This window comes from Aythya ferina (genome assembly GCF_964211825.1).
Source record: "Aythya ferina genome assembly, chromosome: 12".
NCBI lineage: Eukaryota > Metazoa > Chordata > Aves > Anseriformes > Anatidae > Aythya > Aythya ferina.
Genome location: NC_140308.1, coordinates 11,398,983 through 11,426,932, shown reverse-complemented (window position 1 = coordinate 11,426,932; position 27,950 = coordinate 11,398,983). Strand labels below are relative to the sequence as shown.

The following is a 27,950-nucleotide window of genomic DNA, read 5'->3' as shown; positions in this document are numbered from 1 at the left end:
TCCTATGGACCCCTAGTGACCCATCTCCAGACACACGCAGCCGTGGGTCTTCCCTTCCCCAGTGGGCACTCCTTGGATCCAGTTTTGTCGGGACACAGCTGGTGACTTTTAGTCTCCATCCACCCCAAAAATATGGGGCCTACCGTTGCCCTGATGCCAAAGCACCCCACTGCTCCCCTCCACGTGCACCCTGGAGTCCTCGGTTCCCCTCCGTGTGCTCCCTGGCTCCCCTAGCCCAGTTGTGCAGCCCCCAGCCCAAACGTGCCCCTACCACAGTGGTGGACCACCTGGCTGCAGGTCAGTGGCCATGGTGGTCGTCTTGTCCTCCTTGCACACCACATCTCCACAGGCCGGGCTGGGAAGAGCTTGGACGTGTTTCCCCCTGCTGTTAGGCCAGCATATGACAAGAGCACAGCAGGTTCTTGCTGTCTTTATTATTATTATTTTGATACAGTAAATCCTCTCTACAGTGACAGGTTAGTTAAATCTGGTTTACATATTGCCATCTTGTGTGAGTACTGTGGCCTCGACACCACTGTGACAAAACCAGGTTGCGCTCAGACAGAGAAAGGGGGAAATCCATTAAATTCTGCTGTGACCAGGAAAAGAGGAAAACCAACAAAACTCAAAGGAACGAACCACAGGGAAAACTGAACCAACCAACAAAACCCAGGTGGGAAACCAAAGGCAAGCATGACCAGACCACCTCAAAGGGAACCACACGGCACCGCTTGTACGAGAAAACGTGGAGAACAAACCCAAAAGGTCCGGGACCGGACAACCCCATATATATAATATGTATAGGCATTTATATATATATCATCTGGAAGGACACGCTGAGAAAACAGGTGATCACAGCGGTATCTACAGTAAAAAGGATCTACTTAGCTTTCAGAGTCACACCGAGAAGGAAGCACACGGCAGAACAAATGGGGGGAAAATGGGGACACTGGCCACGTTCAGGGTGGCCGTTCGTTATAGGGGTGCTGACCAGGGTTCAGGCCTCAGGGCCAGGAGCCCCTGAACACCTGCTGGGAGCCCTGGAGGCCCTTGATGGAGGGGGAACAAGGTGTGGGGCCAGGGCCTGCAGGGGGACTGCTTCAAGGGTGCTGCGTGGGACCTGCTCCCCGTGGGGCTGCACAGCCCAGCGCCGCTGTCCCTGCACCCACTGGGGTGCTGCTCGCCCAGGTGATGGCCCCTGGTGGATCCTCAATGGGTCTCTGCTGCCACCCTGCGCAGGGGCTACCCAAACAGTCCCAAGCCCCTCTTGCCAGAACGGGGAGCTCCCTCACCCTGCGTACAAGAAGAGCTGGGCTCTGCTGCCCGGGATGGGCTGAGGGCAGCAGCCGATGGCAGGGTTACACGATGACAGGGCTCTCCGTGCTGAGAGCAAGGTCAAATCCACCCGCAGCCGGTGGCTGGATGGGGCCCTGCAGCTCGTGGGGAGCCAAGCCCTTGAGAGATGGCCTGCTCAGTGCACAGGTAGAGTGTGTGAGGAACTGTAGTGGCTATGGGGGCGTGTGGGGTGGACTGGCCTGCTCTGTGCACCCCCATGGACAAAGCCAGACACGGGGATGCTCCTCATGTCCCATGGGTCACGCCGCATGCTGTGGCTGGGTTGCCCTGCAGGGCAGAGGGTGCTGGGGGCTTCCTGGGGCGAGGGGTGTCTCATCTTATTGCTAATGGCTCTGCTGCGGGGACACCTGTGGGCTGCGGTGAAACTGGAGGAGGGATTCCGGGATCTTTTGCCTCACAACGTCCCCAGACACAGCAGCCTCCGAGCCCTGGTGGCCTCAGCCCAAGCTGAAGTGAGACTGCCAGAGCGGCAGGGAATGGGCAAGCCAAGGTGCAGGCACTACCTGCCCCTGGGTGCGATTTTGGTGACAGGCAGTGATCGTCATTCTTGTAACAACAGCAGGACTGGGGAAGGGATGCCCGTGAACCCCCTTCTGCCCCGATGGCTCCTGGAGCAGAGCAAGACAGGGCCTCTCCCCCTGCTCTGGGGCAGCCCTCGGGATGCGTGGCCAGGGTGAGGGTTTGGTGTGGTGTGTGATTTCTCATGACGGCCACCTTGCGCCAGGGCTTGTCTGTGCCAGGGAATCCCCTGTGGTCCCCAAGGAATAGCAGCAGGGAAACAAATGGGAGCTGCTGCCCCAGGGAGGGCAGTGATATCCCTGCAGGCACCCGACAAATCCACCCCCCCACCAAGTGCCCAGGCATGCTGCAGGCAGAGCCAGTGCCGTTCCCAGCCCCAGCTTCCTTCCAGCCTGGCCAGCCATCAGATCACCTTGGCACACCAACCTACCTCCAGGGTGCTCTCCGTGTCCCACTCTTCTGCCCACGTATGGCTGTCCTGTTCCATCCCACCATCCTGCCCCCATCCCACCACCCCGACCCTGCTCACCCATCCTGGCCACATCCCTCCACCACCCTCCCTCCCAAGCCAGGGCCAAGCCGGTGCTGGGGAGGGTGAGGACTGAGGCAGAGCCACGTGGGACTGCTGGGCGAAGCCAGGACCCAGAGCTTGGAGGTGACAAGGCGAAGCCCCTCTCCTTCTCTGGTGCCCAGCGATGTGGGGGGAGGCCAACAGCAAAGAAGATGAATCCACCCCAAGGGAGTGAGGGCCCTGGCAGAGGTCGTCTGCGGGGCGGGTGAGTGCTGGCGGGATGCTGACGGATGGGAGATGGCTCTGGAGGAAACGGCGGCGGCAGCCGTGGGTCTCAGCACGATACCTCCATGGTGTGGTTGATCTGCCCCATGGCCTCGGTGCTCTCCGAGTGGGTACAGGCACGTGGGCGGGCGCCATCCACCGAGCTGGCGCTGGTGAGGGAGGCTGTGCGGGAGCGTGCCAGGCGGGTCATGCTGGCGGATGGCACTGCACGGGCACAGAGAGAGAGGACCTGGGTGCTCAGCTCGCTCCGAGGTCCAGAAGGAAACAGAGCTGACATTACCTCACGCAAGCAAAGCCGCTGGTGGGGACGCAGGTCCCGCTCCCCAATGCAAACGGCCCCCAGCACAAGCTCGCGGCATGCAGTGCTACAACAGGAGAAGCTCCAGGCTGACGACAGGACTTGGGGCAGGATGGGGAGCCCTGGGGCAGGCTGCAAACCAGGCACAGCTGGTAAAGCTCCTGGGCGGGTGGCCACCGGGAAGGAGGCCAGAGGAAGCCCCGAGAGGCCTCTGTGCTCCAGAGAGGGTGTCAGTGGGGATGGGAGCTCTCCTGGCTGCCCAGGGTGGCTGGGGGACGTGAGGCCCTCCTCCAGGCAGGGTGGCACAGCTCCTGTCCAGCTGGAAGAGGGCACGGTGGGCATGCTGCTGAGACCGTGCCTGCATGGGGATACTTCTCTGAATGCCATTTCTCAGCTCTCAGCCCTGGCTCAGGGTGTGAGGCAGAGCGTGGGGACAGCCCATCATCTCGAGCAAAGCAGAGCGAGACAGAAGATGCCTGGCTGGGAAGGGCCAGCTCTGTACCCAGACTGCTCCCAAAGGTGCCCGGGCAGCTTTGGGGACACCGGCCAGCAGGAGTGTCCTGCCACGGGGGGCTCAGGGCCAGGAGGGCACCATGCAGTGGTGGGCACGGGCCGAGCAGCACTGAGCGGTACCTGTGCCTCCACTCAGCCTCCGATCCTTCAGGTGGGCGACTGGCGGGGCAGGACAGGGGCAGGGAGGGCAGAGAAAGAATGTCAGCCATGCCGGTGGCTCCCTGGGGCCAGGAGTCCCCGCCTGGCCCCACAAATGTGTGCACACAGACCTGTAGGTGTGCACATGGACCTGCACACACACACACACGGGAACTCTCCACACCCTTGTGCAAACACAGCCCCTGCTCACGCATCCACACACACACATGTAGGTACACATCCATAGAGACCCTGCTCACACACCTACACACACAGCCCTGGCACACGCAGAGCCTGCGTGCTCCACACCCCGAGCACACGCACGGGCACCTTGTGCAGCCACACGTGTAACGCTACCGATGCACGCGCAGCCCTCCGGCAGGGCACGCACGGGTGCCAGGCTCTTCTGCGGCAGGGGCTGCACACACACGCACACGCATGTGCACGCACACGCCCAGGCCAGCCCTGTGCCCAGCCCTGGCACTCACTGTAGCCCATGCCTTGCAGGAAGTACTTGAAGGCTTCAGTCAGCTTGCCGGGCTGCGGGGAGAGAGCAGGAGGAGCTGAGGCAGCAGCAGGGCTGAGATCCCCACCCAGGCCCAAGCCACCTCCTCTATCCCCCACGCCGGACTCCTGTGCCCACGTCAGCCCGTTCCCTGCTAGCCAGGGACAGCACCAGTCCGTGCCTCAGGGCCCAGTACACGCAGCTGACTGAGGAAACTGGGGAGGCTCACCTGTGTGACCTGGGGCAGCCCACCAGAATCTGCCATCTGCAGAGAGAAGGCCCTGGTTAGTTTGGGGGGATGCCTCTTCCCCCCACCCTGTCCTCTGTCCACCACTGGCAGGATGCTACTGCCAAGGCCACCCCGCTCTCCCCACTCACCCCAGCCCCACAGCCAGGACAAACCTGTGACAGGGAGACGGGGACACCCCGCAGTGCTGGGGCACAGGGTGACAGGGCACTGCACATGCAGCGGGAGCCACCCTGCTGCCCCCCTGCCACCCGCTTACCTTCAGGAAGGTGGTGTTGGTGGGATCCAGCTTGGAGTTACACTCCACCTGCGGGTGAGAGGGACAGCATGAGCACCCTGGGGTGCCCTGAGCCTGGCAGAAGTTGCCCACGGATTCCACCACTGATCCCTGACACTGTGAGTGGCACATCCAGGACTAGGCGAGCCCTGAGCCCCCCGACACCACCACCGCCTGCTGTGGGACATAAGGGACCTTCCAATTCCACAGTGTCTGGGCAGGATGGACCATCCCCACCTCAAGGTAGGGGGCTGGAGAGGGAGGGGTGTCTCGTGAGGCACCCGTGTGTGCCCACGTGTCTACAAGCACATACGCACACGTACATGTGCTGGAGGGGAGTGTGCACACAGTTACACACGTGTACAAGCAGGGCCACCTGTACACTACTTGCAGCTATTTGTGCAAATGTTGACCATGTGGGCACATGCGAGCACACACGTGTGCGAGCAGCATTTTAGGTGCACGGAGTGCTCCTGCATGTGGCAGTTTCCATGTCTGAGCAGTGCACACAAGCGTGCCCACAGAGGGGAACCATCCCTGCGCCACCCTGCAGGCACCACAGCCCCACACCCTCACTCACCACCCCTTCTTCAGCAGGCGCATTGTCCCCCACCACCAGCATCACAGGGCAGCTGGAAATGAGAGGAAAGTGCACGGTCAGGGCTGGTGCTGGGCTCTGCCACCCTGCATCCCCTGTGCTGTGCCAGAGCGACTCTTACCGCAGAGTCTTGGCGTTGGGCACAGTCCCAGGCCTGTTGATGTCCAGGTCCCTGCGGCTGGCAGAGAAGAAGGAGAGAGCCAGTGTGAGCCCTTAGGCAGGCACTGCCACGGACATTGTAGCACAGAGCCGGGGCACTGCCCTGGGAATGGCTCTGGAAAGCGTCTCTCAGCCCCAGCGTCCCAGCACCCTGCGATCCCTGCTGCACCCCCGTGCCCTGAGCAGAGCCCACACCATGGGATGCAGCACTCAGTGGAGCAGCAACTCCCTCCACAGGCACACCGCTGCTGCAGTTCATCAGCATGGCAAAGGCAGTCACGCTGCTGGGGCCACTCACCTGTTGTACATGTTGAGGAATAGCTGGAGGTTGAACTGGTTCACCACACTGCCGATCTGCTGCCGGTAACTCTGCACCAGCTCTGTGTTGTTCACCAGCTCCTCCTGCGCCAACAGAGGACAGAAAATCAGGGCAGAGGCTGCGAGGTGCTGTGGAGCCCTTCTGCTCTCCCAGGCCTGCCCGTGCCTTGCCCGCTGACGGAGCAGAGCAAGAGGATGCTGTGGGCAGCATGCCTGGGCAGGACACAGGTCGCACATGGCATCAGCTGGGGCTGAGCCCTGGATCAAGCAGGAGGCATGCGAGCAGGACTTCTCCAACCTCATCCCTGGGTCTGGTGGCACCACAGCACCCAGCACAGGGGGCAGGGCACAGCCACGTGGCCAGGATGCTGGGCAGGGGGCACAGTGGGGGACAGGGCAGGGCAGGCAGCCCTTACCTGGCTGAAGAGGTGTGACAGGACTGTGTCCGGCAGCGTGCTGGTGAGGCCTGAGAGCTGTGGAGGGAACACGGGGAGTTATTGTCCCACCGTGGCTGGCTCCTGCCCTGGCCCCGCAGGGCGGCACAGGATGGGGACCCCGAGCCCCAGGGAGCCGCCAGGGCTTGGAGGGGTTTGGGGCCGTGCCCACCTTGGCAGCTGCCCAGTCAATCCAGCCTTTGCCGTTCGGGTCGATGTTCATGAGGACCAGCCCTTCAACCAGGTCAGGGAAGATGAGCTGCACCAAGCAAGAGGGGTGATGCTCAGCGGGAAGGGGCAACGCGCCCACCAGCACCACTGCCCACCGTGTGGGCACCGCAGCCAGGCCAGGGACATCCCCGGGAGCCCTGGGCAAAGGGGGCTGACGTGGTGGGACAGGAGACCCGGCTCAGCTGCAGCAGGCATGGGACTGCCCAGCCCCATGACCACAGCACGGCCATCCTGGCCTGCCCCTCTCTCCAGGAGCCTTAGCAGCGGCATGGCGTGCCCAGGCCATCAGCTCCTGCTCTGCCCCAGGCCCCAGGCTGGCAGGAGGCACAGGTGACTCCATCCCGGCCCCAGGCTCACCGCAAACTTGGCCAGCACGTAGGCTCCTGCCCCAACACCAATCCCGATCACGTACTTGAACCTGGAAAGCAGAGAGGTGTGGATGGGGAAACGGTGGGCTCCAGGACACCTTCCCCGGGGCACCCCTCTGCCTTCAACCAGGACGGGGCCCAAAAGGCCATGCAGGGTGCCAGCTACCCGGGGTAAGTCCTTCAGCCCCATGCCCAGCCCCAGGTCCTTCCCAGCCCCTCGGAGGAGAGCTGACTCACCCGAAATGCTGCACCACGCTGGGTAACATGGCAGCCAGCTGGTCCATGGACGGGTACTGGTACCTGCAGCACGGGGAGGCACGGGGAGGTGGATGTGGGGCAGGGAAACACCACCCGCCTGCTCACCCACCAGCCCCGGGCTTTGACACAGCTTTGAGGGGCCCACAGGCAGGTGATGGCCTGGGCAGTGACATCCCGGTGGGCAGGGAGGTGACATCCCATCAGGATGTCCCCAGGGCTGGCACCTACCCCTGTGGGAACTGAGAGGCTCCTGCCTGTTGTCCTGGCGCATCCACATGGCACACCACAAAGTGCTTCGTGATCTCCTGCATGTCCTCGTAGTTGAAGAAGGTGTTGAAGCAAAGCTTGTCTGTCAAAGGGCAGGCAGCGATCAGAGACCAAGCACCCCAGCACGAGGGCCTCGTGGGCCAGGGGAGCATGGAGAGGGGTCACTGCTATCCCACTGCCCCTCGTCCCGGAGCTGATGTGCCACCAAAGCCCTTCCATACCCTTCCACAGAGACCGTGGCCGCTGTTAGCAAGGATTGTGACCCTTATGGGGATGGGAGACGTGGGGAGGGATGGGCGCAGCCAGGAGGATGAGAAGTTTGGGACTTGCCTCCCGGCTCTCTTGGATGCCACAGAAACCCTCCGTATCGTGAGGGAGCCCTCGGCACCTTGACACCAAGCCAGGGCCCTTGGCTGATGTTCCAGCCGCTGGCTTGCCCCTGCCCTGCCCTGTTCCCCACCCTCCTGGAGGCCAGCACTCACGGTTGAGGCCCACGTCGTGGTATGTCAGGATGGCCGGGCGATTCCCCTTGGGTGAGCCCCGAATGACCACGTGCAGCAGCCCGTAGGATGTCTCGATGTCGTGTTCCTGGGGGACGAGGAGAGATGGGGTGACGCTGGCCCTGCCCCTGACACCTCCTCCTGTCCCACCGTCCCTGCCTACACTACACACTGCCCTTGATCTTGGCCAAAAGGCTGAGAAGTGATGCCTCCAATGCAGCCCCACAGTCCCATGCCCGCAGCAAGCAGGGCTGAGAGCCCCCAGGCTGGGACCTGGCACAGGATGGGCCCCTGGGTGCGCAGGAGGCAGGGGAGCAGCTGCCTCGGGAAAGCCCCAAGCTCCAGGCAGCCTCAGGTCCTGGCTGGCAGCAGAGGGCAGAGCAAGCAAGCCCCTGTAAACACTCTTGGCCTCCACCGACTCGCTCCAGGGTGGGATTTTCCCAAGCTGGATGCAACTATATCCATGTAATGGCATCTGCATATTTAGTAGCAGCTCTTGGACGGTCCCTCTGCAGGCTCAAACACCTCTTTGTGGCTTCTCATGGGACCCACGTGCCAGCTACACCCTTGTCTTCAGTGTGGTCGTAAGCAGATTTCACCCACGTAGATAGCTCAGGATCCCCCGACTTGGCAGTGGCTGTGAACAGTCCGTGCAAACCCCTTCCAACAGGGAAACTGAGGCACGGGACACTGCCCAGGAGCCAGCGGCTGGCAAAGGTGTTGCCATGCCCCAGAAAGGGGATCTGAGAAAGTTGGGGCATCAGGGATGGCACAGGAGGGTTGAGATGGGACAGAGGGATCGCAGGATGGGAAGGGAGGTTTGGGGTGGTGTGGGAGCACGGAGTAAAAACGGAGTGCTTGGGATGGGAATTTGGGATGGAAGATTTAGGGTTTGAGAGGTGTATCATGGTGTGAGAGCACAGGATGGTATCCAGGGATAGAGGTTTGGGATGGGATGGGCTCACAGGGTGGGACAGGAGGTCTTAGAGGACCTGAGACCAGGAGAGTTCTGGCAACAGGATGAGAGAGAGCAGCACGGCCCAGCTGGCCTGGATTCACCGTGCGTGGCGCAAACAGGCTGAGGGCAGACCTCACACACCGCCCGAGGAAATGACGCATCCTGAGCCGCAAATGACAGCGAAAATAACCTCAGAACCCATCGGTCTGAAACGGCTGTGCCCCATACAGGGACCAGGACTGCCCCGTGCCTCAGTTTCCCTGCCTTCCAGGGGACGGGGGTGGGAGTGGGGGCTGTCACCGAGCCAGCTCCTACCTGTCCATCCTCTGACCCCCACCCAGCCCTGCTGAGGAGGAGGAGGGAGCAGGGAGGAGCTCAGCGTCACGGCACTGTCTCAGGGCACAGGTGACCTCCAGCCCCCACATGCTGCCGTCAGGGCTTCTCACAGTGCGTACCGGTGCCGCTGTCCCTGGCCTGCAAGGTCACGCTGCTCTAGCTTCATCCTGATGCTCAATCCCTGACAGCTGTGGACCCTGAGGCTCCAGCCTCACCTTCATGGCCACCATCCCAAGGGAAACTGAGGCTGTGAGCCTGGCTGCTGCCCAAAAAAACACGGGTCCCCTCCTGATGCCCGTGCCTGCCAGCCGGCCTGGTGGCAGTGACCTCAAAGCTGGGATGCAGCAGGCTCGGGAGCATCACGTCCCGAGTGGGGCCAGGCAGGGGATGCTGGCACGGTGCCTGATGCAGAGCAGTCCTCACTGCAGGCACCAGCAACCCCTGCGGATGGGAAGATGCGAGGAGAGCGGGGCCCTCCACCCCCACGTGGGTGCTCCCACAGGCCACGACGCACCACCAAGGACTCTGAAGGACACGGGCCTCTGGCAGGCGGGAGGAGCAGCCTGAGGACGGGTCCTCCTCCCTGCAGTGCCTCCCCTCGCCAAGGGCAGCCATACCCGTGGGCACACGGTGCTCGAGGGCAGCTCAAGGGCTCCTTGGAGATGATGCTCAGCTCCCCAGGAGTGCCCCCACCCCACCCGCCAGCCACAGCCATCCCTCTGCTCCCCAGGGTCGAGATGGGTTTTGCTTCTCTCCCCACCCACCTCTGCAGGTGATGAGCAGGCAACAGACAGGGAGGTCAAGGCAGAGGAAAGGCTTGGCCCAAGGTGACCGCGTAGGAGGTGTCCTTGTGGTCTGATCCTGAGCACAGGGCTTCCTCCCTCCCACCCACACGGCCGTGGTTCCCTTACAGCTCAGTCTGTGATACCAAAATACGGTGGCAGCTCCTTCCCTAGCGCTGTGACCCCCACCCGTGAGCCCAGGCACATCCCTGGCTGTGGCACAGCCTCTGCAGCATCGCTGGGTACCACAGCCCTGCCCTCTGCTGCAGGAACACTCACTCTCGCTCAGGGGAGAGGCTGGGAGGAGGGGATGAAGCCAGGATGAAGGGGGGCATGGACAATCCTGGGCCACAGCACCCATAGATGCCTGGGAGAGCCCAGTCCCGTGTGGGGCTGGGGAACTGCAAGGCTCTCACTCACCCACTGCAGTGCTCCCACCTGCTCACCCCTCCTCTGCACTGCAGTGCCACCCCTCCACACCAGCCCCTTGCCACCAGGTGTTGCAATCACTGCGGAGGCTGGAAAACATCCCAGACATCCAAAACGTCCGGAGGTCACCTCTCTATAGTCCTCCCGTCTCCCCTGTCCCCGCTGTGCCCTGGGTGCCCACAGCCAGCCCCGTGCAGCCCGCAGCTGCAGGCACTGCGCTGGCTCAGCACGGCCTGGTGCACCATCGCCGCCAGGCCTGGGGAGGACACGCTCAAGGACAATGCAGCCCCAAAACCTGCGTCACATCGGGGATGCAGCAGTGCTGTAGCTGGGGGAAGGAAGGGAGGAAGGGCTCCCCAGCGGCAGCTGCCCCCACACCAACATCTGCCTGATGCGCAGCAAGCTCCGCTTGGTGCAGTCGCCCAGCCTCAGCCAGTGGGAGAGAAACTGGGGCAAAACCCGCAAGGAAGGGAAGGTAGCACGGGGACAGCGGTACCTACCCCATCCCAGCACTCGGGCATGGCGAGGAGCCGGGCAGGCAAGGATGTGCAGGCAGGGCAGACCGTGCACAGGGTCCTGGCGCAGGGCACGGTGCTGCAGCAGGCTGGGGCGAAGCAGAGCTCTGTGCTAGCTCAGCCCCTCGCCTCGATTTATAGCGGAGCCCCAGCCCTGCGCTAAGCCCTCCCTCTCCCTTCCCCCTCGGCGCAAGGCGCAGCCCCAGCAGGTTTGGCCTCCATTGCAGGCGAGTGCTGCGATGCAGCCGGCTCTCGGCCATTGGCTGCCACGGGAATTATTCATGCTCCAATTGGCCCCAAATACCCTTGTTTATGAAGAAAAACGCCTGGCGCCGCGCGGTACCCGCTCCATCTTCCCTCCTTTGGCAGCCTGAGCCAGGTACAGGCGCCCAGAAGGGGCTGTGCTGACACCCCCCAACGCACGCAGCATTATCAGGGCAGAGCCCAGCACCCCGCACCTACACCCAGGCATGCATGCACACATGGCTCTGTGCCACGCGCAAACACGCAGAGTCATGCTCGGGTCTGCAGCTGCCCAGAGCCCTGCAGTAGTGCACACACACCCACAGGCACTGCCGGTGGTGCTTCCATGTACGCACGTCACTGTGCACACATGCACAGGAACACATACAAGCACGGACATGCAGGGAGCAGGCAAAACTGTGAGAGTCCATGCCCCGTGTGTCTGTGCATGCAACCTTTGGACAAGTAAATGCGGTGCCTGACACTGAACCCACGCGAGGTTACAGGACAGCATGCATGCCCACGGATGCACAATGAACTACATACATGCAGAACCTCGTGCCTGTGCGAGAACACAGACGAATGCTACCCCATTACCTTACCCTGGAACATAAGAAGGCCTGCACTCAAGGCAGGAATATGCACATATGCAATGAAGGGTGCACACAGTGCATTTGTGTGGACATGGAGCATGTCACAGGACATGCTAGCACAGACCCCAATCCCCCCAGCCTTGCCTGGTGCAGGATGCTGGCACACAATGGGAACACGGGACTCAATTTAGCCTGAACCTGGACATCACTGATGGCAGGTAAATAAACCAGGAGGAACAACAACCCAGCAGCCCTGATGGGAAGGACACCATCCCTGGGCCAATGCATGCAGCACATGCACACACATGCGTGTGTCCCTCCGTGTGCATGTGCACTTTGTTTCTGCCATGATTCCAAGAGACTTCACAAGAGGACAACCCATCTGCCCACGAGTCTGGTCCAGCAACAGAAGCCCAGGCTTCCCTGTGTATCCACAGCATCACCCACTGGTGATGCTTGCTCCCGTTGAGTCTCTGATGTGGAACAACAGATCCGAGCCACTTTACCTTGGGAACATCTCTTTCCTCCACCCAAAGGAGAGAGGAGGGACAACAAACCAGGCTAGCAAGGAAACTTTCCTCTGCAGTGTTTTGTCCTGCGGGTTCTCTGACACAAACCCCCCAGAGATGACCCCTCTGCTAATGAAGGACCACATGAGAGGGGGCCCAGGTGCTGAGTGAATTCCACCACAGAAACAAAGCTATTCACAGGTCTGTGTGCCATTTTGCCAGCTGAACACACATAAGTCTACCAGCCTCATGGGATTCATCACAGGGTACTCAAAAAGCTGGCTGATGTGAGACTCCTCTCAACTACTCTGCAATGGTCTTGGGAATACAGAGAGGTCCCAGTCAGCTGGGAGGTGTTGACTGCCTCAGGGCACAGAGGGCTTGCTGAGAGATCTTGACAGGCTAGAGGGCTGGGAAATCACCAGCCACACCAAATTTAATGAGCAAGTGCCAGATTCTGCACCTGGGATGGGGCAAGCCTGGTTGTATGTACAGGCTGGAGGATAAGAGGCTGGAGAGTGGCCACAGAAAGGGATCTGGGGGTTCTGGCCGACAGCCAGCTGAAGCAGTGTGCCCTGCTGCCCAAAGGGTCAGTCACGTCCTGGGGTGCCTCAGGCATGGCACTGCTGGCTGCTGAGGGAAGGGATTGTCCTGCTCTACTCTGGTGTGGCCTCACCTTGAGGGCTGTGTGCAGGTTTGGGCACCAAAATATAAGAAGGATATTAAAATATATGTGGCCAAAGAAGCACAATGAAGATGGTGAAGGGTGCAGAGGACAATGATGTAGGAGCGGCTGAGGTGCCTTGGTTTGTTCAGCCCAGGGCAGAGCAGGCTGAGGGGAGGCCTCATGGCGGCCTGCAGCTCCCTCACGAGGGGAGCGGAGGGGCAGGCGCTGAGCTCTGCTCTCTGGGGACAGCGACAGGACCCGAGGGGACAGCATGGAGCTGGGACAGGGCAGGGTCAGATCCAATATAAGAAAAGGTTCTCCACTGAGAGTGTGGCCGGGCACCAGAAAAGGCTCCCCAGGAAAGTGGTCATGGCACCACCTCTGACAGGGTTCAGGAAGTATCCCTGTATTGGGTTTACGTGGCAAGGTTTTGGTGGCAATGAGGGGTGGCTTCTGTGAGAACAGCCCCGCAGCTGCCCCGTGTAGAGTACAGCCAGCTCCGGAGGGGCAGCCCACCAGCGCCACTGGTTGTGCCTCAGGAGAGCACACTGGGGAAAGGGAAAAACCTGCTGCAGGAGAGCACAAGCAGTTGCAGCCATGAAGAGCAAGCAGAGCCGATTGCACAGCAATGTGCACCCAGCCAGCCCACAGCACTGCAAAAATAACCCTGGAACCGTGGTGAAGCCGATACAGAGACCAGCAGGCCCAGGGATGCCTACTCCTGGGGATTTCAGGGGTGGGTGATGGCTGCCCTGCCATGGATACAACTGGGGACTGCCCGCACAGGGCCACACATCAGCAGCAGCCACTTGTGCTGCCCTTCTCCACCAGACATTTTGGCCATGGTGCTGGCAAAGCCCCCGAGCCAGATGAGAGCATCTCAACATTGCAACAGCAACTGGCTCTGGGGTGGAGAATAGGGACAGCGAAGACCTAAGCTGGGGACTGGAATGAATAACCCCAAGGGGATGAGACTAGAAAAGGAGTAAGATCTCCCCAAAGAAGGGCAGCCTCTGTCTGCCCCAACCTTTGCAGGGGCCCAGCCTGAAAAGCACCGGGCTGGGGGAAAGCAAGAGCTGTCCCAGCACAGCCTGGGCAGCTCATCCCATCACCATCCTCACGGGCTCTTGGAGAGGAACCAAGACGGCGCAGGGCCCAGCTGGCTTGGGAGAAGCCACCTTTATCCTTTCCCAGTTAACTTTTCAATATAACAAGGGTGCAGGGCTGTGCCATTCACCCTGCCCCTGGCACTGCCACCTCCTTCTCACGCCTCACCCTTGCTGCGGTGACACCAGAATGTTGCCACCTTCTCTGTGAATTACACCAGCATATCCCAGCATCCCGGTGAAGCTCTTTACTCTCTGTCCAGCTGTGCCCTGCTGCTCACAGGGAGCTGAGAGAGGACAGCCACCTGCCCCCTGACAGCACGTATCCCCTTTTCCAACAGGGAAAACTGAGGCAGGGCAGCCCAGCACCTTGGCTCTGCTCCCACAGTGCCAGGGTCAAGACGGCAGTGGGAGGCTGATTGCAAAGCTCTCTGCTGGATGCTTGGCTCTCCAGAGAGCGACCACCATCAGGGACTCACGGCTACCAGCCTCCCTCTGCCCGGCAGCCCCAGTCGGTGCAGCGCTGCCCAGTGTGGCTGCTGCTGGGACGAGGGCTGGCTGCAGCAGCTCGTGGGCTGGGCGAGTGGAGGGGCCCCAGTCCCCAGGAGAGGCAGGCAGGATGAGGGGCAGGCAGTGCCCTGGCACTCCGAAAGAGAAAGAGACTTTCAGCCACCCTCGTGTAACCGGGGAGCTGGCATCGCCCAGGGAACCATTACCATGGCAATGGCAGAGGGGCTGGAGAAGCAGCTCGGTTTTGCTTCTTTCAAAAAGCTTTTGTCCCTGGAGTGTTGCCAAGTGCCCACCAGACACATCTGGGTGCCAGCGCTGAGGGCAGCAGCCAGCATCCTCAGAGGCTCTGCCAGGCAGACTGCAAAGCCATGGCCGTGTCCCCTCCCTACAGGGGCTGTGGCACACAGCCCCATGCACGGACACCAAGCGGCCACCACCTGCAAGCTGGGGCCCGGGCAGCCAACACCACCCATCCCCAGGGCCCGCTCAGTGCCCTGCACTGACCCACCACGCTGGCCTGTGGGTCCCCAAGCCCAGGGGCACGAGGCACCTCCTGTCCCCTCCCCGCAGCCGGTCCTACCTTCCAGTCTGTGTCCACAGTAGAAAGGAAGACTTCTGAGTTCTCCTGGGGGAGAAAGGCAGCTGTTAGGGACAGAGGCATTGCCCTGCTGCCCCTCACACTCCCTCTGCCCAGCTGGCACGCAAAGCCCCCCGGTACTACAAGGACCCTCTGCGGTGCACAGGGTTGTGGGGTCACCCCTGCGTGCAAAGTGGCCGCGTGGGCACGCACCCAAATGTGTGCAGACACACTTAGCTACACCAGTGCTGTGGCACCGTGTGTGCAAAATCTCCCCATGTCAGCACACCGAGACAAAAGCCGTGCCCCTTCACACACACACGCACCCAATATCCGTGCAAACCCGCACCCACTGCCAGCATAACTGCACGCACCCCACAAACCCCAGTGCCAACACACACCCGGCATTACCACCCCACAACGCCCCCCTCCCAGCACCCCATGCATGAGGCCAGAGCCAGAGCTGCCTCCCAACTCACCAGCTCGGTGTCCTGGCCCCGCAGCAGTGGCTTCTCCTCCGTAAAGCGCAGCTCGTGCAGCCCTGCCATGGTCATCTCCTGCAGCAGCAGCCCTGCCCGGGGGGAGGGAGATGTCAGTGCCCTGCAGGGTCCTGCCCCCGCTGTCTCCTAGGTCTCCCTGAGCCTTTCTGCCCATGGAGAGGGTTCCCAGAGAGCCAAATCGGCTTCAGTCCCCCTGTCCACCAGGGTCCTGGTGTGCTGCCTCGTCCCCCTGCTGGGGGCTGGGAGTTGGGCAGAGGGCTGGCAGCGTCTGGTGGAGCTCAGCTCCCACTCCTGTCCAGTTCTCCCAGTTGAGAACAGACTTGGCTCCAGGGCTGCCTCAGGCAAACTGGGAGAGCAGCTTGGTCTGTCCGTGCTGGTCACCCCTGCAAGCCCTTAGCCAACTCACACTCCAGCTTCCAGCATCAACCAGAGTAAGAAAAGTCCAGGTTTTGGCTAGTTTTAGGGCACAGGAGAAGAAGGGTAGGACTGAGGGAGATCTCCCTGCACAGCCAGACCGAGGGGCGAGGTTTCTCAGCCATGCAGGGAGGCAGAGGGCTGCTTTGAGCAGCTGGCATGGCCCCAGCAGGGAGCAGGGAGCCTGCCTGAAGCTTTTATTGCAACGATTTACCCCCACAGCCTGCTCGCCTGCAGAGCAGGTCCTGGCCAGCTGGCAGCTCAGCCCCAGGGCTCGCAGGAACAGACTTCACTGCAGAGCCCTTGCTCAGCAGAGGCGTGGGACTGCCCTGCTGACCAGGGCACTAGGAGTTTGCACGCCCCGGCACTGGCATCTCCAAAATACCCCCAGAACTGAGCCCAGCTCAGAAAGCAAAGTGGAGCGAGGGGATGCTCGCATAGCTGACTGCACGTGGCAGGTGACAGACACACGGGAGAACAGGGGTGAGGACAACCCCAAATCCCCTGTGGAGGCACAGGGTGGGCAACCAGCAGGTCCCAGAGCGAGGGCAGTTTCCCTGCTCAGTCAGACACAGCCCCCCCAGCATTTACCCTCACAGCTTTCCCCCCCGCCCCGCTCCCGCTACCTCTTTCCAGACACCAAGCCTCCAGAGGAGCTCCTGCTCCAAACAGCCAGCTCCCCATGGGTACTGGGGAGAGCATGGGGCTATGCCAGCACCGAGCAGACACAGCTCCTGCTCCCTCCACAGCCTCACCCAGGCCTCCTCCACGCTTTGCCCACCTCCCAGCCTTGAGCAGACAAGGCTGGAGATGCAGAAATGCAGGGCGAAAGCATCACAAGGCGCGTTCACCCCTGCCCCAGCTGCCCGGAACATGGGAGCTGGTTGTGAGCTCCCCTCCAAAACCGTTTGTGTTTTTTTTTTTTCCTAATCCGATCGGGTTTTCAGTTGAAAAGCAAGTAAGCTCTGCCACCTGGCTGCTCTCTGCAGAAACCGCGCCTTGCCTTGCCCTTTTGGAGCCATCCAACAAACCAGAAGAGTTTTGAGGGAGAAACACCAGCATGAAGCCTCCTGGAATAGCCACGGCTCCAAGTGCTGGGAGTCCTCGTGCCCGTGGCAGCAAGGGTCCCACCATGCTGGGGCATCCGCAGCGGGGACAGGGGGCTGCCACTGGCAATGCAGCTTCATGTCAGAGCCAGCCTGCTCCTGCAGCCCACCAGCACGGCCAAGAGGACGCGGAGCCTGTGCTGGCTCCAGCCTAGCAGCCCAGCGCCTGATCTCAGGAAGGGAGGGTTAAAAAGTTGGGGAAAAATCAGCCTCACCAGCAGCTGGGTCTGGAAGAGAGCGGCGTGTCACACGCTGACTGCCCCGCCACACCGCACAGCCACAGCCCTGGGGTGAGCGGGGCCAGCACTTAGCGTATGGTTAGTGCCTTCGTTAATTAAAGCCTGCAGCTGATATCGGAGGGAGGGTGGCCAGGCAATGAGGAAAGGCCCCGTGATCTTGCCTGTGTGGCGGGGGGAACCCAGCCCATGAGGGGCACCAACCAGCAGCCCCAGCGCGCAAGGGACAGCCACCGAGAGCGGTGCTGGGCCTGGGAGCAGAGCAGGGATGTAAATGCCAGCCCCGAAGGGGGTCTCTGTCCTGTGACAGGGCATCCCATGGGTGCAGCAGCCCGCCTGCAGGATCACGGCCACGCTGCTGGCTGCCATGGGGGCCTGGCTGCTGCTGCCAGCCCACAGCCACCCTCGCCCCTGCTCCCCGAGAGCAGAAGCGGGGCAGTGAACAGTGTCACTGTCACTGCAGAGGGCTGGTGGGGAAGCCAAGGGTGTGAGATCAGCCACAGGCCCTCAGCTGCCCCGCTGCCAGCCCCAGTGAGCCCAGTGGAGAGGCTGCAGGGGTCGGCCCAGTGCTGCAGTGGCTGGGGTGCTCTGCAGTGAAACTGTGGGGCACAAGCACCCCCGCCACATGCTGGGGTACTGGGGCTGGCAACGCCACATGGAGATGGCCTGGGAGATGCCAACACAGCTGGCTGCAAACCCTTTTCCCTTCAGCTCATCCCGATGCTCCCCAGCAGCACCCATCCCCAGCATGCAGCCCCAGGTGCTCTTCCTCTGCCTTGGGCCCAGCTGGGAGCTGTCTCCTTCCCTAACCCCAAACCAAGCACGTTATTATTCACTTGCACACCCAAACAAGAGCCGAGCACCAGGACCTCAGCGAGCTGGCGCTCCTCTGAGGACAGTGCTGCAACATGTGCTCCCTAATCCCCCTAGGCTGTCACAGAGCAGCAGTGTAAGCAATTCCTTTCAGCAACGGGCCAGACGTGCCCAGAGCCAGCAACCACACCTCCCAGGCTCTTGTAGCACACCAGCTCGAGCTCTCACAAACTCCCAGCCCTGCCCCTGCATCTCCCAGGGATGAGCCCAAACTGAGTAGCAGGAAAGGAAGAAAAACTTTGTCCTGCAGAGAATGGGAACAGCTGGCGGTGGGAAGGGGAAGGGTGAGGGACAGAGGAGGCAGGTGTGGGGCAATGCCGTGCCCAGCAGCACCCAGCTCTGGCTGGGCTCTTGCAGACAGCCCCACGGGCTCTGCCTTGGCATCTCCTGTGTGCCTGCAGATGGAAACAGCCACGCTGGCTTACCTTCCCCGGGGATCCGCAGCCCCATGGCTGCTTATTGGAGGAGAACCAGCTTATGGCAAGGAAACGCATGCCCGTTATCATTATTATTATCACCGTGACGAGGCTGCGGGCAGGGTCTGACACCGGGCGGCACGCAGCCAGAAGGCAGGGGACCCTTGGATGATGCACCGGCCCCACGAGAGCTTCCCCATCGCAGCCCTGCGTCCTGCCCGGGGTGGCTGCGGCACCCCAGCGATGCCGGCACGGCACCCATGGGCTGAGGGGTGCCAGGCACCGAAACAAAAGCCACCTCCAGCGAAGCAGGGAGAGGAAGGAAGGGGACTGCAGGCAGGGAAGCGGTTCCCCAGCATCGCCTGCTGAGCAGCAGGGCTGAGGAGACCCCCACCACCTCCCGTCCCCCCCCGATGCAGGATGAACCCCTCGGCCCTCCGCATCCCCCGGGGCACAGCCCCGCAGCCCAGCACCCGCACTCGCCGCCCGGTGGCTGCGGGGCTGCCCGGGGAGCGCAGGACCCCACAGACCCCCATCTGCCGGCCCTGGGGAGCCGGGGCTGCGCCCCCCAGGCTGGGGGCCGCGGTGGCGAGGCTGGGGGCTCTGCCCACGGGCCCCCCGTGCCCCCCTCTGTATCCCCCGGTACCTCACGCCTCGCCCAGGAGCCGCCTCCCGCACCCCAAAAACGTCGCGCGTGTGCGCGGCCCCTCCAGCAGCCCCCCTTGGGGAGGGGGCCCGGCTGCCAGGCGGGTGCTGGAAACCCCTCAGCCCCCCGCCCCATCTCCCCAGCGGCCCCATTCCCCCCTCCTCGCCCCTCCTCGCCCCTCCAGCCTCCCCAGCCGGCCCCCAGCGCCCCGCGGCCACCGGAGCCCCCCGAGGGCGCAGCGCGGAGCCCGGCCCCGGAGTGGGGGATGCGGCAGCCCCCGGGCCGAGCCGGGCCGAGCCGGGCCGTACCTGTCAGCAGCTCGATCTTGTGCCGGAGCACCTTCATGCCGGGCCGGCGGCCCCGGCGTGGGGAGAGAGCGGAGCCGGTGCCGGTGCCGGTGGCGGAGCCGGAGCGCACGGGGCGGCGCAGGGGCGCGGCTGGGCACGGCCCCGGCCGGCCGGTTCCTCCCCTTAGCGGGGCCGGAGAGGAGGGGACGGGGATGGGGATGGGGCCGGGAACGGGGCTGGGAACGGGTGGACAATGGGTCCGCGCCGGGAACGGGGGGAGCGAAAGGGGAGATGGAGAGCTGCGGGGGTGGGGGGGAACCCACAGCGGCCTGCGGGGAGCCGGGGGGGACCCGGAGTGGGGCCGGGGTGGCTGCGGGTGCCGAGCGGCTCTGGGGTGGGGAGGATGTGCAGGGGGGCCCTGGGGAGATCCCCCGGGTATGGGGCCGTGCCCAAGGGGGCTCGGAGTCCCCGTAAAGGTGAAGCAGGTCCCCAGGATGGTGGTGGTCAAGGGGACTGGGGAGGATCCCTGGACAAGGGGGATCTGAACGGCAGAGATACCCAAAATAGAGCCACGATGGCCAAGAGGTCTGGGGAGGCCCTGGGAGTGGGGACATGAAGGCCTGGGAATAAGACCAAGGGGTGACAAAGAGCTGGGGGTCCCCAGGAGCTCAGGACAACGATGGGCAAGGCTGGGGAACAATCCCTGAGCCCTGACAGCCACGGCCAAGGGGCCCGGCAGTTCCTGGGGTGAGGGGGAGCTGTGAAATGGCACCCCCACAGCAGGGCACGATGGCCAGGGACTGGGGAGATGGGGTCCAAGGCAGCTGGTGCTGCCTCCCTCTGCCCCAGCTGTGATCCATCCCCATCAGGGACCACTGGGCTCTGCAGGAGGTTCACCCACCAGCACTGCAGCACTGTCCAGGCTTCTGGAGGAGCCAGGGACTCCCAAGGTGCCAGGGGCTCGATCAGAGCCTTGCTAATGCCACCCTCCTTCCGTGATCCAAGTTTGCTCCTAAACATAAACTCTGGGCTGCAGGAGGTACCCATGGGCTACTCCCAGCACCCGCATGGAATCAGGCACCCCAGCATCAGCCTCATCTCTCCCTGGCCAGCCGTGGGGGCCAGTGGCCACGCACAGGCCCTCCTCCTGCATGGCTGGGTCAGGAGCACGGCTCGTCCCACAGACGTCTGCCCAGGGGCTGCAGAGAGCCGTGCTGCTGGGACACACAGCCATCTCCATCCCTGGTACGTCTGTTCTAACAGCTTGTCCTGGGCTTTTTGGACAGCAACCAGCTCTCAGCTGATTTCAGCCTCTCCTTTTGAGTCACCAGTAGCTCTGCATCCCAGGCTGTCACCTTCTCACTCTGATGGGTGGAAACACACGGGATGTCAGGCAGTGTGGTGACCGTGCAAGCTAGGAGCCAGCTAATGCTTGTCTGAGCATCAGCTCTTCCACGCCTTCAGGGCTGCCTTTTATCCTCCCTCCCAGCAGCCACGAGTTTTCCTCTGAACTGGGCAGGGATGAGCTGGGGTTGGTTTCAGGTCCTTTTGACACCACAACTTTAAACGTTCTCCTCCAACCGCCAGGGATTTCTACAGGAATAAATGGTTTTCACACCAGGAATTTATCATCTCTGCGAGCAGCCCGACTTTATCAACTAACAGGTTTTAGATGGCTGCCCTGCCAAAGGAGCAGGGCCACGTGGCTGGAATAATTGCACAATTAATCAGGTCTGGAAAGAGCACAAGCTCTCCGTGCATTGAAGTGGAGGCAGCGGTGTATAACCCCATGCAGGGGTTCAGAAACCGCCTGCACCCTGAATTGCGTGCTTAATGGGAAGCGAGGAAGCTTTACAGCATGGATTTTTCCACATTACTTCCCATGGCGTTTGTAACACCAGTCAATGTGGCATTTTCCACATGGCTTTCCACGTGCTTTTAGCTCAGCCATGTGACACCAGGCAGTCAAACCAAGGTCTGGCTGCAGAGGTGGCATCGGGGAGGTCACAGCTGTGGACAAAGACTCCCCACACTTTGCTGGGCGCCTGGAGATGGTGACATTTCCTGCTGTTTTCCTGCTGTGGCACCCAGGAGCCCTTTGGGGCATTGCTGCTGGTGGTGATGCTGAAGCTGGGCTGCAGCTCGTTGAGGGGCATCCCATCCCCACGCCGAAGGAGGCTTGTGCCACAGAGCGGGGCTGTGCTGGGGATGTTCCCCATGGAAGGGGGGGCAGGAGAGGGGTACCCAGCAGCTGCTGCCACAGCCGAGCCCCTCAGCCTCTCCCAGCTGGGCTGTGCCATGGTCCTGTGGTGCCACACCAGCCACGGGCTGGCCACCGGGACCTTGCCCCAGCCCTCAGCCCCCTGAAGCAGGTGGGTCCACAGAGACAACAGGAGCCGTGAGCACTCCCTGCAGTGATCCTGTGCCCTGCCCCGGCTGGCTGGTGCACTTCCCAAGGACACACCCTGGCTGGCATCATTTTGCAGCCCCCTCCTTCTGCTGTGCATGGATCGACTCCTCCACCAGCAGAGCAGAGGAATTTTCCACGTCTCTGCCAACGCCAGCAGCAGCACGGGGAGCAAGGACTTTCCTTGTGGATGCAGAAGCAGCAGCCCCTTTCTGTCCCCCAGCCCGAGCTGCTCATAGGCACAGCATTTGCCCTAGGACGGGGCTAACCTCACCGTACCCCCGGGGCTTGCAGTTCTCCCTTCCAGCCCAGGGTTACGTGCAGGAGCAAGGATGGGTTTTACACCTGTATCCTGCATCGTTGCAAGCTGGAAACACCCACCTGAGGGCTTTCTGGTGCTCCGTGGTGGACGGGGAAAGGGGAGCTGAGATGTGCGTGCTACCAGGCTGCTGGCACCAAAGCAAAATGCTAGGGAAAGCTCAGGTGTTTCCAGTGCTGCTGCTCCCAGCACAGCCACCTCCCTCCCTGAGGGTCGCTGCCTTGCACGAGCCCAGCTGGAGGCTGCCTGTCCGGCACAAATCCCCAGCAGCTGAGCTGCCTCATCGGCCCTGCCCTGCAGCCGGGCTGATTTGGGGCAGGAGAGAGGCAGCCCGAGGCGGGCACGATGTCTGCACACAGCATTTAGGGGAGGATCGGCGCGTTCGATGTGCCCGTGTCGGGAGGTTTAACCGAGACCGGGTACGGCCCCGAGGCACACGCAGCGCTGTGACGATGTGCAGGGGCCTCAGAGCTAAATTTAGCCCGGGTTGTGCGTGAGTGTGATGCTTTTTATTGCCACCCTTAAATCCACAGCACGAGCAGCTCTGTGGGTGCGGGGCCATGTGCTGTGGCTAGCAGCCCTTCGGCAGCCGTGGCCACACCGAGGGACCCCCAGGCTGGCTGAGGATTGAAGCAGCAGTGCTGGAACACCAGCAGGTGATGGGCTCCATCCTGCCCAGCCGGGGCAGGGCCATCCACCCCAGCCTTGCATCCACGGGGCAGTGAGATGCCCACGACTCGCTGGCTCCAAAATAACGAGAAGCAGAAGGACAGCAGAGCGCGTGGGTCTCAGGCACATCAGAAGAGACCCTCTCAAACCCTGCCTCGGACCCCCGAATTGTGGGAGCCCTTGGAGAGCCCTGCAGCGCAGCCCGTGAGCCCAGGATGGGGATTTGTAGTGCCCTGTCTTCTCCCCGACCTCAGCACAAAGCATGTGCCAGCGCTGGCAGCCCTCCAGCCCCTCGGCTGCCTCCTGGCCTTGCAGCCTGTGGCCAGCAGTAATTTTCCATCCTGCCTGTGAGCTCTGCCCCAGCCCAAGGGCCCCGGTGAGATGTCCTCCTGCCTCCCTCTGACAGGGATGGGCCCCGTTCAGGTTTCTCTTTCCATTCAGAGCAGGGTCCCCTCCGCCCCTTCCTGCCCTCGCAGCCCTTCTTCAGCAAAACAGGAGGATTTTGATCAAAAGCCAGAAAAACAAGAAGCCTGACAACCCGCCAAGGAGAATCACCGTGGGTCAGCTGCACCCAGGGGTGATGTCCCTGGGGTGAAGCCAGGAGGGCAGCAGCCCCCAGGACCTTGCTGTCAGCTCGTTTCTGAGCCTTGCACCCGCACAGGCACGGCTCTGGACCTGATGCCTGGTTACACCAGCAGCGTTGGGTGGTCAAGCACGTGGTGGCTACGGCAAAGCAAGGCTGATATGTGCAGGGAGGAACCTGGCCCTGCAGTTCAGCATGTCCACAGTGAGTGTGCTTTCATAAATGCTAGGTTTAGGCCCTGCAGTGTGTGGGTTTGGTGAGCCGGGGTGCGTTACACACACTCCTGGGGAGCAGAAGGTGAGAGGCAGAGTCCTCGGTCACCGGCCAGCCCTGCAGCAGCCGTGGGATCCTGCATTGCTCCAGCATTCACTGCCACGCAGCTGGGCAGGGGATGCAGGGTCTCTGGGGAACAAGAGTCGAGTGTCCAAGGCCTCAAACCACCTCAGGGAACTCCTTGTTTAAAACACAGGGAAAGCTCAGGACTCACCCATCTCGCCTGGGCTTTGTGTGCAGCTTGGGGGGTGCAACACCCCCTCACAGCTGGGGCTGCTCCAGGGGGAAACAGGGAAAGCCTCCCAAAGCAACCTGGGCACCAAGTGGCTCAGCATGACAAGCACGTTGCTTTGGGCCAGAGGTTCCTCAAAATGCAGAGAGATGCTGAGAGCTGCCTCTTCGGGAAGAGCCATTTCCCAGGCCCTAGCCCCTCGGGCTCGGAGCCATGCTCTGCCTCCCCCTCCATCCCTCCTCCCTGTGCATGAGGGGCAGCAGCGGTGCCAGCCCCGTGGTGCTGCCTGTGTGACAGCCCCTGCTCGGAGCCAAGGCAGGCTCCAGATAAATACCTGTCAGCAGAGCAGAGCAGAGCAGAGCAGAGCTGTTCCGAGGGCGATTGCCCAACAAGCTGACAGGCGAGAGGCAGAGCGAAGGCAGCGGGGTCTCTCTCCTCAGAGCCCAGAGACTGGCATGCTCTCAAAGGCAGCATTAATGAGCATTTCCAATTACACAGCGCTCATCGTGATGGAACAGCAATGCCTGCTCTTACCTGCCCCCGGGGAGTGGGCTAATGCCATTCCCAAGGCTTCTTTGGGAAGCCATTCCCAGCTTCTCTGGCTCTGAGGTGCTGTGGTGGTGTAAGGGGTGGCGATGCAGTGGAAGCCCTGACTGCTCCTGAAGTTTCCACAGCTCCCTGATTGCCACCAGTGGTGTTTCGGGACACAGAAGCCAGGCAGTGCCTCTCTGCTGGCTGCTCTCGGGCAGGGAACTCACCTGGGGTTTGGCAGGCATTGGCTCCCTGCTGGGGTCTCGAGGCAAGGAGGGGGATGCGGTGGGGCAGAGCAGCACGAGAGCAGCTGCCAGCCCGGTCAGTCCTTGCTCTGGCAGCACAAGGTGCCTGGAGGGGTTCGAGCAGCCCTCGCAGCCCCTGCTCCTTCCTTAGCCTGGAAGCCTTCAGAGGAGCAGCCAACAACTCAGCTCCCCGTGCCTGCAGCCTGCCTCTCTGCCCTCGACCTTCCCCTTGACCTGTGGCTGGTCAATACCTCTCGCTCTGGGGGATCCATTGGTCCTAACGATTTCATCCCGTTCCTCACTAATGCACTGTCTTGTCGTGCTGCATCTGGGCCACGGACCCAGCAGATGCTGAAGAGGGAGGCAGAGGGCCGGCCAAAGGCAGCACCGTGGGCTGTCCTGGGGCAGCAGGTTAATTTTGGCACCATCACCTTGCAACACGACCGTGCGCATCTCCCTCCCTGCCCCTGCTAACTTTAATCCTGATCTTTAGAGAAGAAAGCAACCAAACCGAGATGAAATCACTCACTGGGGTTTGGGGATGGTCACCCTGCTTGTGCATCCTCCCAGTTTGGGGCTTTAAATATGTGGGACATGCCCTGGGACGGGTTGTGGTCAGCAGTGAGGGCCCAGTGCCCCTTCTAACCTACTTCTCACCCGTCCCCTGCACCCTCCTGCGGGGAGGGAAGCTCCAGCCCAGCCTGGCACTGACCTTCACTGCGAATCCGGTCACACGCACCCAGTCAATAACCAAACGCAAGACAACAAAATGAACTGTCGCAGCCAATTAACACGCCGGGCTTAATCGGCTTGTGGGTTTTCAAGGCGGAGGCAGGGGGAGCTGGCTGCAGGCCAGAGGGCTAGGGCCGAGGCAGGGTGAGGGGTCCGGTGGGTGGCAGCCACCTCTGTCCCGTCCCAGGCTCAGGTGGGTCAGAGGGGCAGCACCACGGGACACAGCCTTGCCCAGGAAAATGCAAGTTGAGGCTGGCTCTGCTCCACCCCACTCCACCACCACTGCTCCCCAACCTCCAGCAGCACAAGCGGGCAGGGATTCTCCTCTGGAAGCCTCCACGATTAAACAGGCATCCTGTTCATGGCAGCTGGGGCCTGTAGGCAGCTCCCTTCAGCCCTCCATTCCCTGACTCCAGCTGCAGAGCTGCCCCCAGAGGGAAAAGGGGGTGTTCAGTCCCCTGCAAGCATGAAAAACACTCGGGGAAGAAGATGCCTGTGTCCTGGCAGCAGGACCTGCCAGCTCCCACCCACCCCTGGCTGCCAGTTAAACACCCAAACTGCCGGTCTTGTAAGCGGGGCAAAAGCAAGAAACTCATCTCAAACCCCAGCCGTGACAGAAGCCTGCTTCCAATACACACCCACCCCGCAGAGAAAGGTCCCGCAGTGAGAGGAGCAGCCACCCACAGACCCCAGCTTGCGGCAGCGCTCCTCAGGGCTGTGGTCCCACCTGATCGGTGTTTCGAGCACGTCTCACCTCCTGCCTTCTGCTCCTTCCTCCGCAGCTTATCTGAGCAGCCTGCTCCACCAGGAGCTCCGTGGAGGCACAGGCTGCCCTTTTGTCTGAAGCACCATTAATGTCCTCCCCCCACAAGAGGAACAAAGCCTGTGCAGCCTGGCTGTGGGCTGGAAGACAAACCTCTGAGGGCTGTTTTGATGGTGCCTTTATTTCTGTATCTGCTTTGCTATCTGTTCTCACACACGTTGCTGCCAAGCCCCCCAGCCACGGGACTGTGCTGTTGTGTGGTTGTTTCCTCAGTCTCATTTTGCTCTAATGCCTAAGGAAAAACAAAACAAAAAAGCCATGCTGCATCTTTAGCATTCAGCAATTTTTTTGTCCTGAAGTCAGGGACAATTTTGCCTTATTTGTCCAGCGTAAACCTCCTGTTGGTGAGCGTTTGAAAGCTATTTTTGTATTCCTCCCCATGCTTCTGCTTTACCTGGGGAGCACCCCAGAGCCCTCGAGGGACCAAAAGAAAGCCTGGAGATAGGCACAGCCTTATGAGCTGGGAGCTCAGGTTGGGCTCCTACAACTCCAGTTTGCTTCTTGCCACTTTGGTTGTTGTTTTAATAAATGTCACAACGTGATGGAACAGCATCGGCATGGTTTTCAAGAGGCATCCCCTTAACACAGACTGTTTCTAGGCTCTGAGCAATCTGGCAGGGTTTACCCTGGGATGGTCTTCAGGGCCGCAGTTTCTCAAACTCATCTGCAGGCAAACTGGGAGTTCTTACACCGAAGCTATTTGTTATGATCCTACATGATCCCGGCATGAACAGAAGGCAGGTTCCAAGCTTTAAGGCAATCCTCACCCTTGGGGTCCCCCCTCTGTGTCACAGACTAATAAAAAGCGAAATGCTTTTAATGCATTTGTCAAAGAGAACCTGAGCCTGGAACAGGGGGCAAGGGCAGAACACGGCGTGTTTGAGTCCCACAGCTCGAGCATAGCTCTGCTATCACAACACCGGTATTAAAGGGGTTGGACCTGGGGCACACGGGGCCTGTTTTTCCAAGAGGGCTGAGCCAACGCTGAGCAGAGGATCTTTACCTCCCCCCAAGGAACGCTGGCTGCTTCTCTGCAAATGCAGGATGTGCTGCTGGAGCCCAGGAAGGTGCACTGAGACAGCCACGTTTGTCATCTCCTCCACCAGCATGAAACTGGGCTTGCAATTAACGCAGCAAGACCTGGCCTGGCCAGACAGAGAGGCCAGGCAGCGTGCACTGCGCCCTGCAAAAGGCATCTGTGGCTGGGACACGCTCCTTGCGCCCCAAACCCTGCACATCCTGAGTCTTATCTAGAAAAAATGTGATTTCTGTCCACAAGTGGTTTCTGCCTTGGCATGGGGTGAGAAATCCTGCAGGAAGCACGTTTCCTCCAGCCGCAGGGTGCTCTGTGAGGAGCTGGGGCTGTTCGGTTTCACAGAGGCTAACGAGAGGCGAAAGACCACAGCGTGTCCTGCCAGGCCAGATAGAAAGATTGCGAAGGCCAGTGGCACTGCTCGGCAGCCTGCCATTAGAAATAACTCTTCAAAAATAGCAGCGTGCTAATCTCAGGAACCTGCTGGTATTGTCAATGACATTAATGAAGTGTTTCGAAAACCAGAACAAATGCCTTGGCTTTCTGGGGCTGTGCTGCCCCTTGTAATTTTCCACAACAGCCTTCCAAGAGTCCTCACTGTCTTCTTCCCTCTCATCC

General features: G+C 61.4%; 1 protein-coding gene across 5 annotated transcripts; it reads right to left on the bottom strand.

Moving 5' to 3' along the window:
* Window positions 1-414: 414 nt before the first annotated feature.
* NDRG4 (NDRG family member 4) lies at window positions 415-26,385 on the bottom strand. 5 transcript variants are annotated; one of them, XM_084533629.1, is made up of 17 exons: window positions 26,231-26,385; window positions 15,487-15,578; window positions 15,011-15,055; window positions 7,765-7,870; window positions 7,244-7,364; window positions 6,995-7,057; window positions 6,747-6,807; window positions 6,331-6,417; window positions 6,141-6,197; window positions 5,705-5,808; window positions 5,369-5,425; window positions 5,230-5,281; window positions 4,632-4,679; window positions 4,355-4,390; window positions 4,109-4,160; window positions 3,603-3,641; window positions 415-2,875 (listed from the first exon to the last, which is right to left on the bottom strand). In XM_084533629.1, exons 2-17 carry the CDS (start codon window positions 15,559-15,561, stop codon window positions 2,721-2,723), a joined length of 1,158 nt encoding a protein of 385 aa, XP_084389755.1. In that variant the 5' UTR covers window positions 15,562-15,578; window positions 26,231-26,385; the 3' UTR covers window positions 415-2,720. The 5 variants fall into 5 exon arrangements, with proteins under 5 accessions (XP_084389755.1, XP_084389753.1, XP_084389754.1 ...); XM_084533627.1 differs by lacking the exon at window positions 26,231-26,385 and adding an exon at window positions 19,507-19,652; XM_084533628.1 differs by lacking the exons at window positions 3,603-3,641; window positions 26,231-26,385 and adding an exon at window positions 19,507-19,651.
* Window positions 26,386-27,950: the final 1,565 nt, after the last annotated feature.